Genomic DNA, 17,054 nt, shown 5'->3' with positions numbered 1-17,054 from the left:
CTCTCATCTCATATAAAATTTTGTTTCCTACAAAGGGTTCAGTCATCCACTGAAGACTAATCTAGAAGAAATGTTAAAGAGATCAGAGATGCAAGCCAGAACTGAGACATAACAACATGATTTTTTAACAGCTTTATCTTAAACTGTTAAATCAAAGGCACCTGGACAACTTGAGAGACTAGGTTTTAATAGAATTGACTCAGACATTTAAGGATGAGACCTGAACTTCATTCTACACAGGTGATCAACATATGTCACCGCAACTTTTAACTCCTGATATTAAGGTAAAAATACATGCACCCTTTGGGACTCTTTTTACAAAAAGACTTGAAGAAAGATGGTAACAAGCCTTGGCTTCTGATTTCAGGTCACTTATGTATAAGCACACTGAGTTAGTCATGACAGTGCCTCAGAGTCCACCTACTTATGAAGCATCACTAACACTATCCTAACAGAATTACCGGACAACACAGTGGCAAAAAAAAATTTTGAAATCCAAATTCTTTTGCGCTGTTGAAATAAGAACAGGTCTTCTTCCTCAAGAAATTGAGAACTAGAGTTATAAGTTATGCTTAAGACTGCTGATACAAGACAAGGTTTAATGTTTTTAAAAACAACAACTGAGTCATTAAATAATAATTACACTACAGCCCAAGTCGATACAGAAAGCACTATTTAATTTTGTTCATGGTGAGAGTGTGGTGATGTACTGGAGTGTCTTTACTATGCATAAGCCAGACTCTTCCTGTTTAAACACATCTTTTCCCAAACAAAAAAAATCATGTTTTTATTTTTGTCCTTTTGGTTTAAGGCAACATGCTACTTATTAGAGCCATCAGAAACATTTTCACAGTTGAGGTTCCATGCTTTCAGTTGACAACCCCATTACCCTCAAACAATGTTTCACAGAATGTGAAATACAAGTAGACAGACCTGGGTTCTTATTTTTCTTGGATCACAAGTGAAATGGCATAGCCTTGCCTTAAATCCTACTGAAATAATACCATGTATTTGCAAATTACCTAATTTCTCAAGAACATCTTGCATCAGAATCAAGATGAGCTTGTAGCACTGGTTTTTTAAAAAGTAACCAATAGTCTATCTGGTTCTACCTAAATGTCAGCAGAAAACCATTTTTCTACAAAATACTGTCCTTAAAAAGTAGCCTCAAGAGAGGGAAAAAAGAATGACAAACTGTCTGTAACAGCTGAAATTCAAAGGCATAATTAACATCTGCAGTGCAAAAGAATCACCCACAGTGAATCAGGATGACAATTTGTTAAATATATGAAAACCCACTCTATCCTCAGCATTGGCAGAACAGACAATCTTTCTATAACAGAATCTCCAAATTACTTTAAACACATTATGAATGTGTTTCAGTATGGAATATAACTGATGAGTATTGAGCTAGTGCAGAAATATTTTCAAACTACTACTGAAAAATTTATCCATTAGACATCACAGGGAAAGCATTGCCAAACTGAAATGTTAACATGGTATTACAATTTTATTTTTAAGAGGACAATATTAAGCTCTTCACCAGTAGGAATAGTTTGCATACTTTCCTGGAGTCCTTGACTTTATAAGTTAGAAATCAGCTACCAGACAAACTTGTATTTCAGCTTGCAAGAAAAGCAAATCAACTGAACTGTGTAAGAAAAGAAGTCAAGAAATCACAATGCCTGCACTGAACACTTAGAAGTGATTACATATACAACGAGCAGACTAAAAATCTTTACTTCATTCTAAATTGACTGGCATTTACTAGCAAATAACATTCAGGACACTGGCATGAAGTTCTGCATACCACCCATTTCACTTGTAAATTAAGTTTTATTTCCTTATCCAACCAATTCTAACAACAGAATCTCTCGTCCTCCACAGATGCTTGTAACTACAGAATGAGGATAAATTGAAAGGTAACAGATCAATTTTGCAATATCACAACCAAAATAAACCAACCAGTTCAATCTAAAAGTACAGCCTACAAAATACAACATATTATTTAGCAGTATCATCAAAACCAGAATCTGAATTAGAATTGCTCTACTGTTCCCAAATTTATTAAGTCTATCAGATATCAGAAAACAGAACTTTTTGAAATATGCGATATTAAGGGGGAAAGCTTTTTAAATCTGAGCACAGCGATACAACAACAGGAAGGGTCTTCATGTTACATGAAGAACAATAAAAGATGAAAAACTGTACTGAAGCAAGTGGTTCTACCTTGACAGTCTGGACATACAGTAGCTTCAGTTATGTTTACATAAACTTTAAAGAAAGCAAAAAAAAAAGTTAAGAGTATTAGCTTTTCTGACAACTAGTCTAATCTACCAGAAACATAATTCAAACAACCAATACAGTATCTGCTGCTTCCCCTTGAACTCCCCATGCTTTTGGGTATACTGACAGTTCCTGCACAATTTCAATAGGATGTCAGTTTTGTATTAGAAAAAAACTTTCCACTGGGAAACTTTCATACTCTCGTCCCCTCCCTTCAAACTCTAAGCATTTCCCATACCACACTAAGAAATGGATCCGCCATATGCAAGACCACAGATTCCACAGTACTGCCATACTCATGAACATTTGAATCTGCAAGAAAGTTTCCATGATCAGAAAATACAAAGATAAACTGTCCTAAACTCATTTAATACACTTATTTAAGAATTCTACAACTTTGGGTTACAGCTGAAGCGTAACAGAAGACATTTATACCTGGTTGTGCTTCACTAAATGGAGCCCAAAAAGGCCCAGGTCCAGCAAGAGGTCGTTCATTATTCCCTCCGCTGGGATGGCGGTTGTGCTTCCTCCATGTATGTGGAGAGGTTGGTGGGGATTGCTGTGGTGAAACAACTGGAGATGTGGACTCCTAATAAAACAAAGGAACCTTTTAAGTTTTTTTACTAACAACTAAATACATAGAAGCCTATCTAAATCCATCATTTCTAGGAACAACCATCACTGCAGTTAAAGTCTCATTTTAGAGAGTGAAAATTTAAGCACTTATTAGGAGAAGTCAAGTACAGTATGACTGGAACTGGACACATTCACTGCAAACAATTTAATCTAATATATTTTTAACTTGGCATTCTTAAGACAACAGCAGTGCCAAGTTAAATGACTGAGATACAAAGGATGCTTAGATTGTAAGACTCACTTTCACTTGTGATAAAAGTTACATTTGAACCCAGGTCTCAAAAGAAAAGATTACTTACTGTACAACTTATCATCACACCTAATTTTCACCGATTCACAATCAGTTACTTTCTTTTAAAAAACAAACCAGAGCTAAACACTGAAAAATAAAATCACTAGACAGGCCACATTTTTTTAGTATGTAAAAACATAGATGTAATTTTTTCAAAGAATGACGCCATCTAGAACATAGTTCTCTACTGTATAAATTACAAGGTAGTTCTGCCTTGATGTTAGGGCTCAAGCTTCTCTTGAATCCCATAGTGTACTATATTTTCCTTGAACAGGTAGGAAAACAAGAGAATCACACATGCAACTTCTACCTGGAATCAGTTCTCATGAGACATTCAGATTACCAGATTATTCAATTTCAAACAAAATACAAAGGAAAAAAAAAAACTTATACTGTACAAAGTACTTATAGGGAGGAAATTACTTTCTACTATATATCTAGATCTTTTGAAATTCCTGTTTGCCAGATATCCCAATGCGAACTAAACTGTATTAGTGAAAACAAGTACAACACGAAAGCAAAGCTTAAACTCCGAGTCTCCTGAAAAGTAAAAACAAAGCAAAAAACCTCAAAACGTTTCAGTAGTAAACAAAAAAGAAGTTTGGTACTCTATGTTAACAACTGTTAACATACTATCAAAGTACCAACAGCCAGACTGACTGTAGGCATCCACATGATTCCCAAAACAGTATTGGTTTACTATGCTGAATATTCAAAGGTCATTATGCTTTCTAATCAATATTACATCTGCAAAAGTCTAAAAGTCAATGAGAAAGTGCCATGAACAAGCTTTTCTCCATGCAAGGTACATACTAAAACTACATGCATCCTAACAAAAAAATTTTAGGACCATGATGACTGGTTACTTTCTAACATGCTCATATACACTTCCACTTCCCCTCCCCACACACACCCCCGGGCTCTGATTTTCCTATTTCCTGGGCCAGCCTGGTTGATTCTGCAACTGAGGTATTTTCTGAAAGTTCTGATCATTGAGTCATGTTTCTTTACAGAAGTTCCTAGGCTGCAAGATTTTGAACTTTCCATTCAAAGCATTTAAATGATGCCCATGTGTATTGGCAAAGAGTACTACAAAGCAGCTGGGAACAGTACTAATTCACTTCAACTTTTAATTCAGGGACTAGCTGATTGCTGCTCAAAGTCACCGTTTTTCCCCTGTACCTCCACCAGTTGAAAATTTTTTGTTGCAGTTACATGCGTTCCTGAAATTTCCCTGAAGATTCCTCCTCTTAGCATCTTACTTGACAAGGAATTTATTTTAGTTGACAATACATTCTTAACCTTACAGGTACATGGGGGCAAGAGGGGAAGGAGTGAGGGTATCCAGAGTGCCACTTGCAGGCTGGAAGCTAGAGCTGAGGTTGAATGGTTAGTCTGCTTAGCATAGTGCAACAGGTGCTAGGAGAACCACGATGATGCATACTGAAATCAATGAAAAGCTTCCTCTTCAGTTGGCTTTTATACAAGCCATCTTTTATCAAAAAAGATTTGAAGGATACTTGAATTTTTAGACAAAATACCATGAGTAAGCCTAGGGAAAGCTATGCTTCATCACAGACACTATTCATTTACTCCAGTACTCTTATTCTGATAAGTCATGAGCTCCAGAAAGACACAGAAGAAAACCTGAGGCAGACAAATGTATGATAGTCTACCTAAAGGAAACCACTCACTACCTCTAGTAACTGCACATGAATATTAAAACTCTTAGTTTTAATGTTCTCATGAAGCAGCCTTGCCCTAATGAAGCTGACAACTGTCATTATTCAGTAAGCCTCCATCTAACATTTAGCCTTATGCTCAAGGCATAGGAGGAAATTGTAAATATGATCCTCAACTTCAATTCTTTTAAATGTTTACTTTACATGTGGTTCACGTGATCCTGTAAAGCACATAATAATGGTAATCAGATCATCAGAAGTACAAGCACAATAAATAATTAACTTTGTTCTCAATGTTCCAGTCAACTTTAGATCAGAATTCTGAACATTTACAGATTTCTCACAATTGATTTGGAGCTTCAGCTTAAAGACTCTGAAATTATTAAACAGCAAAAGCTTGTCACCAATTCTGATGTCAAAAAGCTTCCGGAAGGGACAAGCCACATCTTCAGCTTTACTATCATTACAAGACACACATTCCCAAAACAGTTTAAACCAAATTTAGATGGCATTACTCTGGCACTATCTTTCCGCTGTACAATCCCAGTCACTCTCATATACCACTCATGGCATTCATTGATCCAGCTTACATGTCTCTGTGTGTGTATGTATATAAAATGGCATAGGCAAAAATACTGATGGCTCAACACAAGTGTAAAGAAGGAAGATGCAAGCCAGAAATGACTGGGGAGGAGGCAGGACTGTAGAAACATTGACTTGAATTCAAAAGCAGTCATGGGAAAAACATGAGTAGGGATATATTGAAACTGATTACATACAGGTTCATTCGCCCCTTATATAGAGGTTAACATCAACTATGTATCTGCCTTTCCAGTGGGCCAGAAGCTATCATTTTCATATACTCATGCCTAAAAACCATGGCTTGTTGTACAAAATTTCCACTTTAATTTTGCACTGAGCTTCACATTTTAGTAAACAGAGACAACATGTTCACTAAAACCACCTCCGTTCCTGAACTGCAACATACACTCATAAACCGAGAGTGTTTTGAGAACGTATGTTGCAGCTGCAGAAGCAGAATTGTTCACTTTCATCTGTCCAATCTATTAATAAAATAAACTGATTTTGAAAGCCTAAAGTATCCAGGATCAGATTTTTCTGAGTGTATTAGGGTACAGAACTTAAATGCTCTTCAATCCTAACATGTAGCAACTGCAATAGTTTGCCTAATTTGGGTTACTGGTAACTCCGCGATTTTTGTTTTCACCAACTTTAACAGAAGTTACCTACCTAATCTCTTTGGGAACTTTGATATACCAGCTACAGTTTGCAATGGGTGAATAAAATTGTCATTTATTAGATCAGGTCTTATTAAAATCTTATTTTGATAAGCTGTTGTAGCACTGCAATTACATTTAAACATTTAAAACACTAGCTTTTAATTTTTCTCCAAACAAACCTCAATAGAAGTCACAGCAATTACAATTTTCTGGTTTTAATTATCTTAAGATATTTATTCTCCTCTTTAAATTATTCCAAAAAACAGATCTAAATAAAAGCATATTGACATAAATAGTTAATAACTATTTAACATTATCATGTTAAATCAAACTGCTGAGAACATTATTCTCAATTAACTAATCAAAAAATAAGGTTATAGCTAACAGGCAAAAATTAAGTAATCCATCTTAATTTAAAAAAATTACATTTAAAGAAGTTGTAATGATTTCTTTCAAACTGGAATTACAGAAACAAGACACTATGAAGGACTCAGAACCTGGACTTTTTTTGACTGACAGCAGTTATTATAAATAGCATGTTTATTAAAATAGGCGATATGGCTTTAAGAGAAGAACCTTAGTGAACATAAGTCAAACAAACTGGTGTAAGGCAACACAACACTGCCCTAAAGCAACTCTGGTGGGATCTCAACCTCAAAAGGGCATTGCAAGCATACATGAGTCAAATGAGATTATAAACCTTTTCCTGGATCTCACACCTCAGGCCAGAAGAAAGCCTCCTAAGGAGAATTCCAGAGACAATGAAGCCAGACATGGTATCCGAAGGGTAGCTCTAAGGGTGTTGTGATCAAGGTCCTGATACCACACAGCCTGTATAAGAGTCAGGGAACAGATCCATCATGAAGAAAGATTATGCTACAGATGGTAATTGCATTGCAGAATCCATGTTTTTGTAATCAACTACCACTCATACCGAAGAACAAAATAGTCCAAGGTTCAATGTGAACTTCTCCACAAGTAGCACTACACATTTATAGACAGGGGAGGTGTGGTTCAGCCAATTACACACTCTTCTTAGTCCAACCTCAACAGTTTGAAAGATTTTAGACTAGGTTTTGAATAAAATAATTAAAAACATAAGAAACAAATGGAAAAGGGATCAATCACACCATGGGAAATTTCACTTAAGTTGGCTGATACTATTTTTGTGATTTTCTAGGAAGGAACTGCACTACATTTAACCTGAACCTCAGCATAATTCAGTGTGGTGCCATACAAGATAATTCCAACAATGTGGAGATTAATACAAGAATCTAAGGTGCAAAAAAACTGGCTACAGAAGGAGCAAGGCTGGACTGTATTAGAATGAGAACTATGGTATTGAAGGGAAGTTTCTAATTATGCTCCTGAGTGACCGATTTGGGGATTGACCTAATTTAATACTTAGGTAACTGTTTATGCACACTAAATAGCATGCTGATGAATTCTGACAACAAATGTAAGGAGGCATCAGACAGAAGGATTCCTTTCAGGACATAAGTAATAGTAAACTATCAAGTTTTAAAATAGAAAATACAGTTTTTTGCATAGTGGAAATGAACACCAAAGTGCATAATGAGAATCAAAAAAAGACGACTGGATGCACAGGTCAACTATTAGACCACTACAATATCTCAAATATGACAGATTTGCTTTATTCACAGGTGCTTAGGTATATAAAGTGAGATATATCAAGCAGAAGCAGGGAAGGACCCTACAAAATAATATTAATACAGTTGAGATCTTGTTTGGAACAAGAAATACAAATTTAGTGAAATATTTTCACTAAGAGCAAATTCAAATGGGATCAATGACAGAGAAAGATTATAAGGATTACTATAACTACTTTATGAGACAAAACTGAGACTATGAATTCTTTTGTCAAGCAAAAGAAAACTAGAGGGGAATACAATGGTTTTCTAAGTACGTACTGGTGTGTTCTGCTGCAAATACTAAGGACCAAGCTGTTAAAAGAACAGGTATTACCTGATCTGAGTAAAGTTAGGTGGAAATGCCCACCATATTCCCACAAATGTTCCATTATATCCCTACCAAGGCTCTGGAATAGTTTTCCTCAACATGGCCAGTGTGGATAAAAGGTTGCAGTTTCAAGGGAGAACCCTGATTATTTTAAAAACTCATTATCTAATACAGTTTCTCATGATAATAGTGTTAAGACTCCATGACACAAGAGGTCTTTTCCAGCTCTGTGCTCCTAAACAATTTCATTAATACCAGGTATATTTTACCTAGAATTACCTGTTCAACCTACAAAACAAAAGCAAACAGAAATAGACTACCGTCAAAACCTTAAAAGAAAGTCATACAACTCCTCATACAGTTAAAAAAAGTTGAGATTATCACATTTTGACTGCTACAGGTGCCAAATTTGAGCTGTCCCCTCCTCATGCTGCACTGATATAGCAATAAATCTATATAATCTAGAGTGCCAGTATTATGCTTAATGCACACAGGGAGATGACTACCTGTTATTTTCACCCAATATAGCAAGGTTCAGCCTATGAGCATTTGCCACATACATGTTTTTCAGCTGTTAGAGCCTCAACTAGCTACCCCCCTTTCTTGGAAAAGGTGGCAAGTCAGGTGGAAGTATCCTAAAGCAGTACCTCATCAATATCTGGATCACACTTAAAGTCACTAGAAAAAGTATTTGCTTTTTGTCTTTAACAGCAAAACGCAAAACATTCAAAGGCAATAACTGATTGATATTGAGAACATTTAATCACTTGTAAGCAACTTTCAGAAGACAGAAAATACTTCCTAATCTCAATGTTGCTGCTTCTTTTAAGAAACTGCTTTCAGTATGTCATCTTTTTCCTTAAAAAAAAAAAAAAGAAATAAAAAAAAGCTTCTATCTACAATGACAGCTCCTAATTCTATTAGGAGGATTTCTTTTCAAAAAGAAAGAACTGAAGAACTCAAGAGAATCTAGATTATCAAGATTGGCCTAAATTAACATTTTAAACAGCATAGCTGCTACTAGCAAGGCATAGAGATAGGTATATACACTGTGGTTAACATATGTATGTCAACAAAAGTGCTCATATATATACAACATTGTCAGCAGAAGTGTTCTAATCTACTTAGCTTCTGTTATTTAGGAAGAAGAAATTATGCCAGCAGAAAAAAAGATATTTTCCCCCAGTGTTTTTATATCTACTAGGATGTGCAGTCAACATGCTGTCTAGTGAGTAAAGGCATCTCGCACTATTTGGCTGGACTCCTAGAATCAGTTCTGCAGCTTCCATGACAGCTGGGCATGACTTCAGTCATCATCTATTAACACTAACAATATTAAAAAGATAGAAACTTCCAGCCAGTGCTACACTTACATAATATTCAGATACTATAAACTAAAAATGCCACCACAAAAATGGCTAGAGATAGAAAAATGACGTTACTGAACTTAGCTCAAGCTTAGTTTAAAAGACGAACTCATTTATTGCTACTCTTTGGAAACACAACCTATCACTATTTCCTAATGCCCTGCCTCTGAGTAAAGCTCATTGAGTACTGCCAAAATAATGCATTGATAAAGAAATAGTTTCAGCTAGGACATTTCAGTAGACAATACTCTAAGTTAAATTGTTTTACATAAATTATTTGTAATTATTAGATATTAATCTGTGCATGACAAATCTCACCAATGTGGAAAGCTGCACATGAATGCACCTTTGAACATGATTTTCAAAGATGAAGATTAAGATATCTTATTATTTCATATAAATAATATTTCAGACAGACTATTTTATGAAATTGATGTATTTTGAAGTGCCAGGCACATTACCAAAGCCAGTAAACAGTTTAAGGAAAAAAAACCAAAAAAATTCAATTAAAACCCAAACGCACTAATGGAGTATCTAAGAGCTACATGACAAGCTCTAAGAGTAAAATAGCCAAGATTGACTTTGACATTTAAATTCCTCCAGAAAGAACAGTGATCCACAGGAAAATGATATGTTGGAATTTACTTCTCAGACTTCAGCTCTTCTCATTCTCATCACTGAAAGAGATGGCATACAATGAGGATTCACAATCTGAACCTCTTTCTAGATTTTATAAATCTGAGCGGTATCCCCAGGTAAAGACAACTAGATAAGCATTTTCTACAAAAACATGGCTAAAAACTGTATCCGTCTTTTGGAAAATAACCCAATTAAGAGTATTTAAGTGGTTAAGTGAGAAACCTGGGCTCAAGCCCTTTTCTCAGCCTAAGGGGATTCAAATTCTCAGTTTGTTTCTCACATGGCGTCCGAATCAATAAATATTAGACTGGGACAAGAAGGCTGCTTGAATGGATTCATTGTACAGTCAGAAATGTAGAATTAGCCATAGCAAATGCAGTTTTACAAAGGGTACAAAATCAGACAATAATTCCCTGATGTTCTAGACCATGAATACAGCTTAAAACTGCTGGGCTCAATGCTGTGTTGTCTGTTACATTTGCTCCAAGTCTGTTTTCTGGGACAGATCTCTCAAAGGACTTATACACAGAATTTCTTTACTCTGATGATCCCATACAGCCTTCTGTGAAAGATATACCAAGCTGCTTCTAACAGCCAGAGAAATGAAATTTGGATGCTTATACACCTTTGTGAACATGTGGCTGCTTTATCCAGAACTTTAAGACCTCAAACACCAGATTTTTTTTGTTACTTTAAAGTTACACCAGTACAGATTCCTGTATCAAATTACAGCTGTTCACTAAATAAACTCAACACCATGATGGCAGCATACAAAACACTACTTCAACCGAACTAAAATCCCATCATCAGATCAAGAACAACGACTTAATTTCTTTATGAAGTGCTTGGGAGCTCTCTCAAACACACCTAACCAAAACCAGACAATGACAAGCTGTCTTCACATCTACTGCCAGCCCTCCTTTCATTACAGTCCCCATCTCCAGTTTGGGAGAAAGGCAGTGGCAGCCAGATACTGATTATGGATGGCCTCTGCTAATTTGCTTTTTCTTTATATTGGATCAGTCTGGGTTATTCCCAGAGAGACTAATAAATGCTTACAAGTGATTCCTTGATTCCCAGAGAGATTAAAGGATGTTTGTAAGTTCCTCGATTCTTTACAAAACAAGCCCAGAAAAGAACATACCATGGGGAAGAAAACAGGTCATTCAACAGTTATGCACAGGCACACATACACCCAGTAAAACTTAGTATTTGCACTCAAGTGTTCTTGCTTGTAGTAAAGACAATCAGAAAAGATTTCCCCATGGAGAGAGTGTGTAAAGACTATAAAAAAACCAAGGAATTATGAGGAGGCACAGAGTTACAAGCCTTTACAGTTTTCATTTATTCAGATATCCTGTAGCTGAAGATGAAAACCAGTGAACAAAAGGATATCAGTTTTCTCACTATTAGAACACAATAAAAAGCTATGTGAAAACTTCTGTCTTATTTCTGATTCTCATTGCCTCTACTTAACAATAAAATGTAAGGCAGAGAAAAGTAACTGTGAGACTTTAAAATTTTTTTTCTAAAACAAGTATTTCAGATGTAAAGGTATTGGAGGATGTTGAAGGAATAGAAATCCAGTCTTCCATGGCATTCAGTACCACTGTTCCAATGACCAGGAAGCCATTGTGACTATCTAACAAATGAGGTATTAATCATAATGATTACAACTCGATATTTGCTATCATATCTTATGCATATATTTTTTCTGTCTCAATTCTTTGTCCATTATCACCAATATTTTAAACACAGGTTATAAGACTTCATAAAAAAGTGTCTCCCACATGCAAGTATTTCAGAAGTGTATGTGGTAGTCTGGTATAATATACACCAGAACAATTGTGGTTTTTTTTTTAAAAAGAAATTATATTGAAAGCAACAAAACTTAGAAGCCCTATCAAACTGACACCTATGCAGCAAAGAGTTAAGAGTCCCATTTAATCTGTTAAGTTAGTTTACCTGTTGATCAGTTGATGTACGTTGCTGAACTGCATCATGGCTCACAGAGCCTTTTTTGACTTGTATCCTGCCAGGTGGAGGAGGAATCACACCTGAATATGAAGCTGTGTTATCAGCATCTGAAGAATACAAGGCTGTGTGTCTTGATTCTTGTTCATTCTTTGACACAACAAATCTGGGAAGAGGGAGGTCCTTTACTGTTAAAAAAGAGAGTAGGCCATTAACTATACAGAAGTATGACACTTAAAAATAAAAATGCAGTTCTATTTTGTAGTTAAAATTTCACACACGCCTCAATTACCTAAAGACTGAGACTGCTGCTATAGTCGAGCTAACATCTGCCAGCTAGAAAAAGCAAATACCCTTTCTGCATTATACTTCACAATTCTGCTACCAAAGTTCTGGTTTTGGTATACGAAGAGGACTTCACAGAGCTACTTAACAGTTTTGCAGTACAACTCTGCATTAAATGCAGTAGCAATCAAGTAATCTGGATTTAGCCCGTTTTTTCTTAGTTTTAACAACATTTAATGATTGAAGTGTGATTTGCAAAATATATCTACCATTTCTAGCACATACATAAAATTAGAGTCTTCATACAGAATGGTTCATCAGCAAAACAAATGTTAAAATACTGCAGTATATACAACATCATCTTTTAGTTAGCTGATGTCATGTTTATATTTATAACAGATAATATAATTTAGTCTTATTGCAAAAACGGCAACTATTGTTTAAACACATCTGTGTACACCTTTCTACAATAGAACCTAAATTAGCTGTTTTACTGGGATACAACTGGGAACATTCCACTTTGTAACAAACGACTGTGAAGCAAAGTTTCTACAAAATGCTAGGAGGTCCTTAGCTTTATGTACCATGGTTCAGAGTAGTCTAATATAAAAATGATGCTACATAAGTCTTCAATGTTTCTCTGCAAGATTTCTACCACTTTTCTGAATCCCAACCACAACTTTTCTTACTAGTCCACTATGATTAAAAATAAATTGCAGATTTGCTGTACAGCTTACTTGGAAATAATTTTTCCAACACAAAACAATTTACAAGCATGGTTCAAATTTAATTTATCTTGTTGACTGCTTACATCAATTACTTTTGTTATTGAAAAAAATGAGTCAGTGGTACTAACAAGTGTATTAAAATATGAAGTGAAATCACATACAGTTTATTACATAAAACATTTATGTTTATATTTTGTGTTCATTACATAAACATTAAACCGATTTGTACTTTAGGAGTGTCATCTGAATCCATAGTATTCAACAACTATAGACACCATTATGTATCCGGCCAGCATCAAAGAACACCACTTCAGTAAGAACATAAATTCTTGATTTAAACCTCTGTCACTATGCATAACTCAACATGCCAAACAGCTTTCATCACAGGGAAGGAGCATGCAACACAGCCTCTTTGCTAAATTTGTGGTTACCCATCACATGGAAACTGTTAAAGCAATTCCTGATGCTTTCCTCATTCCTAGATGCCCAGTTTCACATTAGCATTGTACCTCATGTTGCACTAGGAAAGTTACTCACGTAGCTAAACAGTACGCTACAGCCAGCCAAAAGGTGAAAAAGTCATTGCAGACAAGTGAAAATTTGTCTGCTTGCAAAACAGGGAATAATATAGACACTAGAACATCCAGCTGATACAGGGGAAGTCCATGCAATTGGTTGCTCCAACACAACACTTCAGCATGAGATACCTAGCACTATTTCACAATATAGAGGGCTCAGAAGGAACACAAAATAATTCTTTAAAAACAAGACCAGATAATTAGTTTTGCTCTGTCTTTTCCCCATAACAGCAGAAAAACACCCTCATTTTAACACTACAACATTTGTTACCATTCAGAAATACCTCAATTATAAATGTGATAGCTGTTATGAATGGAATTAAATCTTGATAGTGATAAATTAGGAAATTCTCTGTACTTTTTATGCCCACATCCTTTTTAACATTTTCTTCCACCAGAAACTGTATTCTATACTTAGAAAATAAACATTCCTTTGAAATAAACACTGCTCATTAATTTCTCAATTTTTAGCTTCCTGGAAGGAAAATTTTCAGGGCAGCAAAGGAGCAACAGCTTTAGAGGCTTATAGTATAATAACTAAAGCCAGTGTTTTTACTACACTGCACATCTGAGTAATCAAAAAAAGCACTTCGTTAACTAAGAATCAACTGGATGACACTTGTGTTGCATGGACTTAGTACTCAAATTTTGACTTTAGTCTCCACTCCGCAACTTACATAAAAGCAAGCTTTCTGTCTACTTAAAAGACACACAGTGAACCAAAGAGCAAATGAAACAAGAATGAAAGGTGAGAGAAATACCAAGATAAAAGAGTGAATAACATTTAATCATTGGTTAAAACATGCATAGAATGCAGAGCTAAGAAGTAGATATCCTACAACATAACCTTTAACTAATTTTAAATGTTTTACTTTGAAGAGAGAAAGAATATATGGTTTAGTTTGGGATGGCTCTAACAGTTCCTCTTCAAGACCTCTTGGATACAAGCTGTGGGCAGAACCAAGCTGGCCAGGCTGCTAAACACTAGTTTTCAAAGGAAAGGAACCCAAGCTCAGAATCATTTTATGAGTCATCAGCCTTCTGTATTTTAGCCATTTAGTAGCTGCTACAACAACACTTGAATCATCGTAGGAGCAGGAACTTCATAGACAGGACTGGAACCACTGCTACCAAGGCAACAGACAATCAAAGCTAAAAACAGTTAGGGTAAAAATAAATGTTCTGTCAATTGTATTTCTTGTATTTAGTAGGCTTGGAACCAGTCACAGAAACTTATTCCTAGAAGTCTAGAAACCATTACAAGTATTTCTACTATTGTAATGAATCAAGGAAATGTATTCCATTACAGAAGTTCCAATGGCTGCTAATTTTACCGCAACATATTTTATATTTTGGAATTAAATCTGTACCTTCACTTCAATTGTTTCCTTCAAATTTTTTCCAACTTTTTTTTTAATAGGAAAACTCCTTCCAAACAAGGTATCTTGTATTAAAATAAAACCAAGCATATAAAAACCCCAGAAAAAGCTACATACACACATTTTAGCCTTTGCCTTCTTCCACAAGCATTTGATGAGAAATCACACAATTGTTGTATCAAATTCCAGTTCTATCGGATATTAAAAGTCAAAGGTTCCTTTTCCAACTTTCTAATTCTAGGGCATTCTGCTAACAACTTGCTGAAGCTTTAGATTTGGGAACACTCATCAGGAAAACTAAATAAATGTGTTTATAAACATAGGGTGGCTTATGAGCAGAAAGGAACTTGAATACTAGCAAAACATTGGCTGAAACCATGCACTTTTTCAAAAAGCTACAAAAAACCCATGAAAGCAGTATAGACTCTTTGTACCAGCCTGGAATAAACATAACCATAAAAGTATACACAATGATTCCTTTCTTTTTTTTATAGCTTTGTCAAATACTTCAGTCCTATCAGATAATTAACATAGCCTCCTTACCTACTCTGATTAATCTATATCCCTTAGACACAAAAAAGATTCCAAGCTTTCTTTTAATTACTAGCATATAATTATATTGTAACATGTATTCTATGTATGTAAAATCTACTAGGGAAGTCACCTTACAGCAAAGCTGTGCTCCAAAGATCTAAGCCGTGAGCTGTATACTATGTTGCAAAGGGCTATGGTGGCATGAAACTCACTACTTCATCTTCCTAAGTCTCTTTTCATCTCACAGAGCAACATCGACATGGATCCACTTAAGTCACTCAGAAGGCTACAGTAGAACTTCATATCAAAGCTCTTTCTGCTGTTCTGAACCATCTGCTTAGAATGAGTCTTTCTCCTGTTCCTATTTCACTACCCACACCACAGCTGACCTTTGAAGAGTAGGATAACAGGTGTTTTGGTTGATAACAGACTTCAAACATTTTACAGGTCAGGTTTTTCACTAGAAATCTGAAACCACTAATCCTCATATTTGTGCTAAGAAGGGGGAAAACTGTCAAGTCAAGTGCGAACAAATGTGACTTTAGAAAAGATGACCTGTCATTTGTTGCAATCAAGGCTTCATAAACTCCGCAACTACAAAAGCCTGCAAATGTTGCATTCTTCTTTTCCTTCCAATTCACATTAGTCCTATTAGTATTTTATTCAGAGGATATAGCATGCAAGTTGTCACATTAGTAATCTATAGAATGAACTTGGACCTACACAATAGTCAGTAGCAGTTGTTCATTTACCCTATAATGATCATCATACTTATTCAATAAGAGTAAGGTATTTCACCTCATATTTATTGCCTAGGCAGAATACACTCCCTCATAGTCTCTCCGCAAAATGCATAGACATACCACATTAACTTACAATGTTACTCTACAAGAACCTGTGAGCCAAGTACAATAATTCTGCTTAGCAACTCAATTCACCCCCCTCCACCCCAGTCCTGTGATTTACCTGTATTTAAGCTTTCCACTCTTAGAGGGAGACCAGATTGGGCCACAGCAACAAGTTTCAAAGCAATGTAAAATTGACTTCTTCCAAAATAGCCAAGTCTTGTTGCACCGCAGAGTTCCATAATCTGAAACAAAACACAGCTACTTGTACAAAGAAACTTAAAACACAAACTGCTCTACAGAGGCGATTCATACATTAAAGAGCAGCATGCCTTGCATTAAATGCTCTTACCAAGTTTCTATATACCAACTTTCAGTAATAACTTCACATGCAATCTCTAAATACTATGTGACATCAGTCAGAGTATGTGATTCCTCACAACCAACAAGAGCACCAAGTCTAAAACTTTATTTTTTCCCCAATTATCCACCTTTTATTTCACCTAGACTTTAGAGGTTCTACAGAGTTGATGTGAGATAGAGTAAGAGAGAGTAACTGGGGTCATGCTCCTTTAAGAAACAAAAAACACCCCCCATCCCCCCCCCAA

The 17,054-nt window shown here is 35.6% G+C and overlaps 1 protein-coding gene across 2 annotated transcripts in view; it reads right to left on the bottom strand.

The window, feature by feature from the left end:
• Positions 1-16,703, bottom strand: part of REPS1 (RALBP1 associated Eps domain containing 1) — a 48,542-nt gene extending 31,839 nt beyond the window's left edge. Inside the window, exons 1-3 of one of the 2 annotated variants that reach the window (XM_010293883.1) lie at positions 16,568-16,703; positions 12,089-12,285; positions 2,722-2,875 (exon numbers count right to left, since the gene is read on the bottom strand). In XM_010293883.1, the coding sequence (XP_010292185.1) occupies positions 2,722-2,875; positions 12,089-12,285; positions 16,568-16,688 (472 nt within the window). In that variant the 5' untranslated portion in view covers positions 16,689-16,703. The remainder of the gene's footprint in view (positions 1-2,721; positions 2,876-12,088; positions 12,286-16,567) is intronic. The other variant, XM_010293882.1, reaches the window with a different exon arrangement.
• Between the last annotated feature and the right edge of the window lie 351 nt (positions 16,704-17,054).

The sequence above is a fragment of the Phaethon lepturus genome, unplaced genomic scaffold (assembly GCF_000687285.1).
Source record: "Phaethon lepturus isolate BGI_N335 unplaced genomic scaffold, ASM68728v1 scaffold5919, whole genome shotgun sequence".
NCBI classification, from domain to species: Eukaryota; Metazoa; Chordata; class Aves; order Phaethontiformes; family Phaethontidae; genus Phaethon; species Phaethon lepturus.
This window is presented reverse-complemented; position numbering and strand designations above follow the sequence as displayed.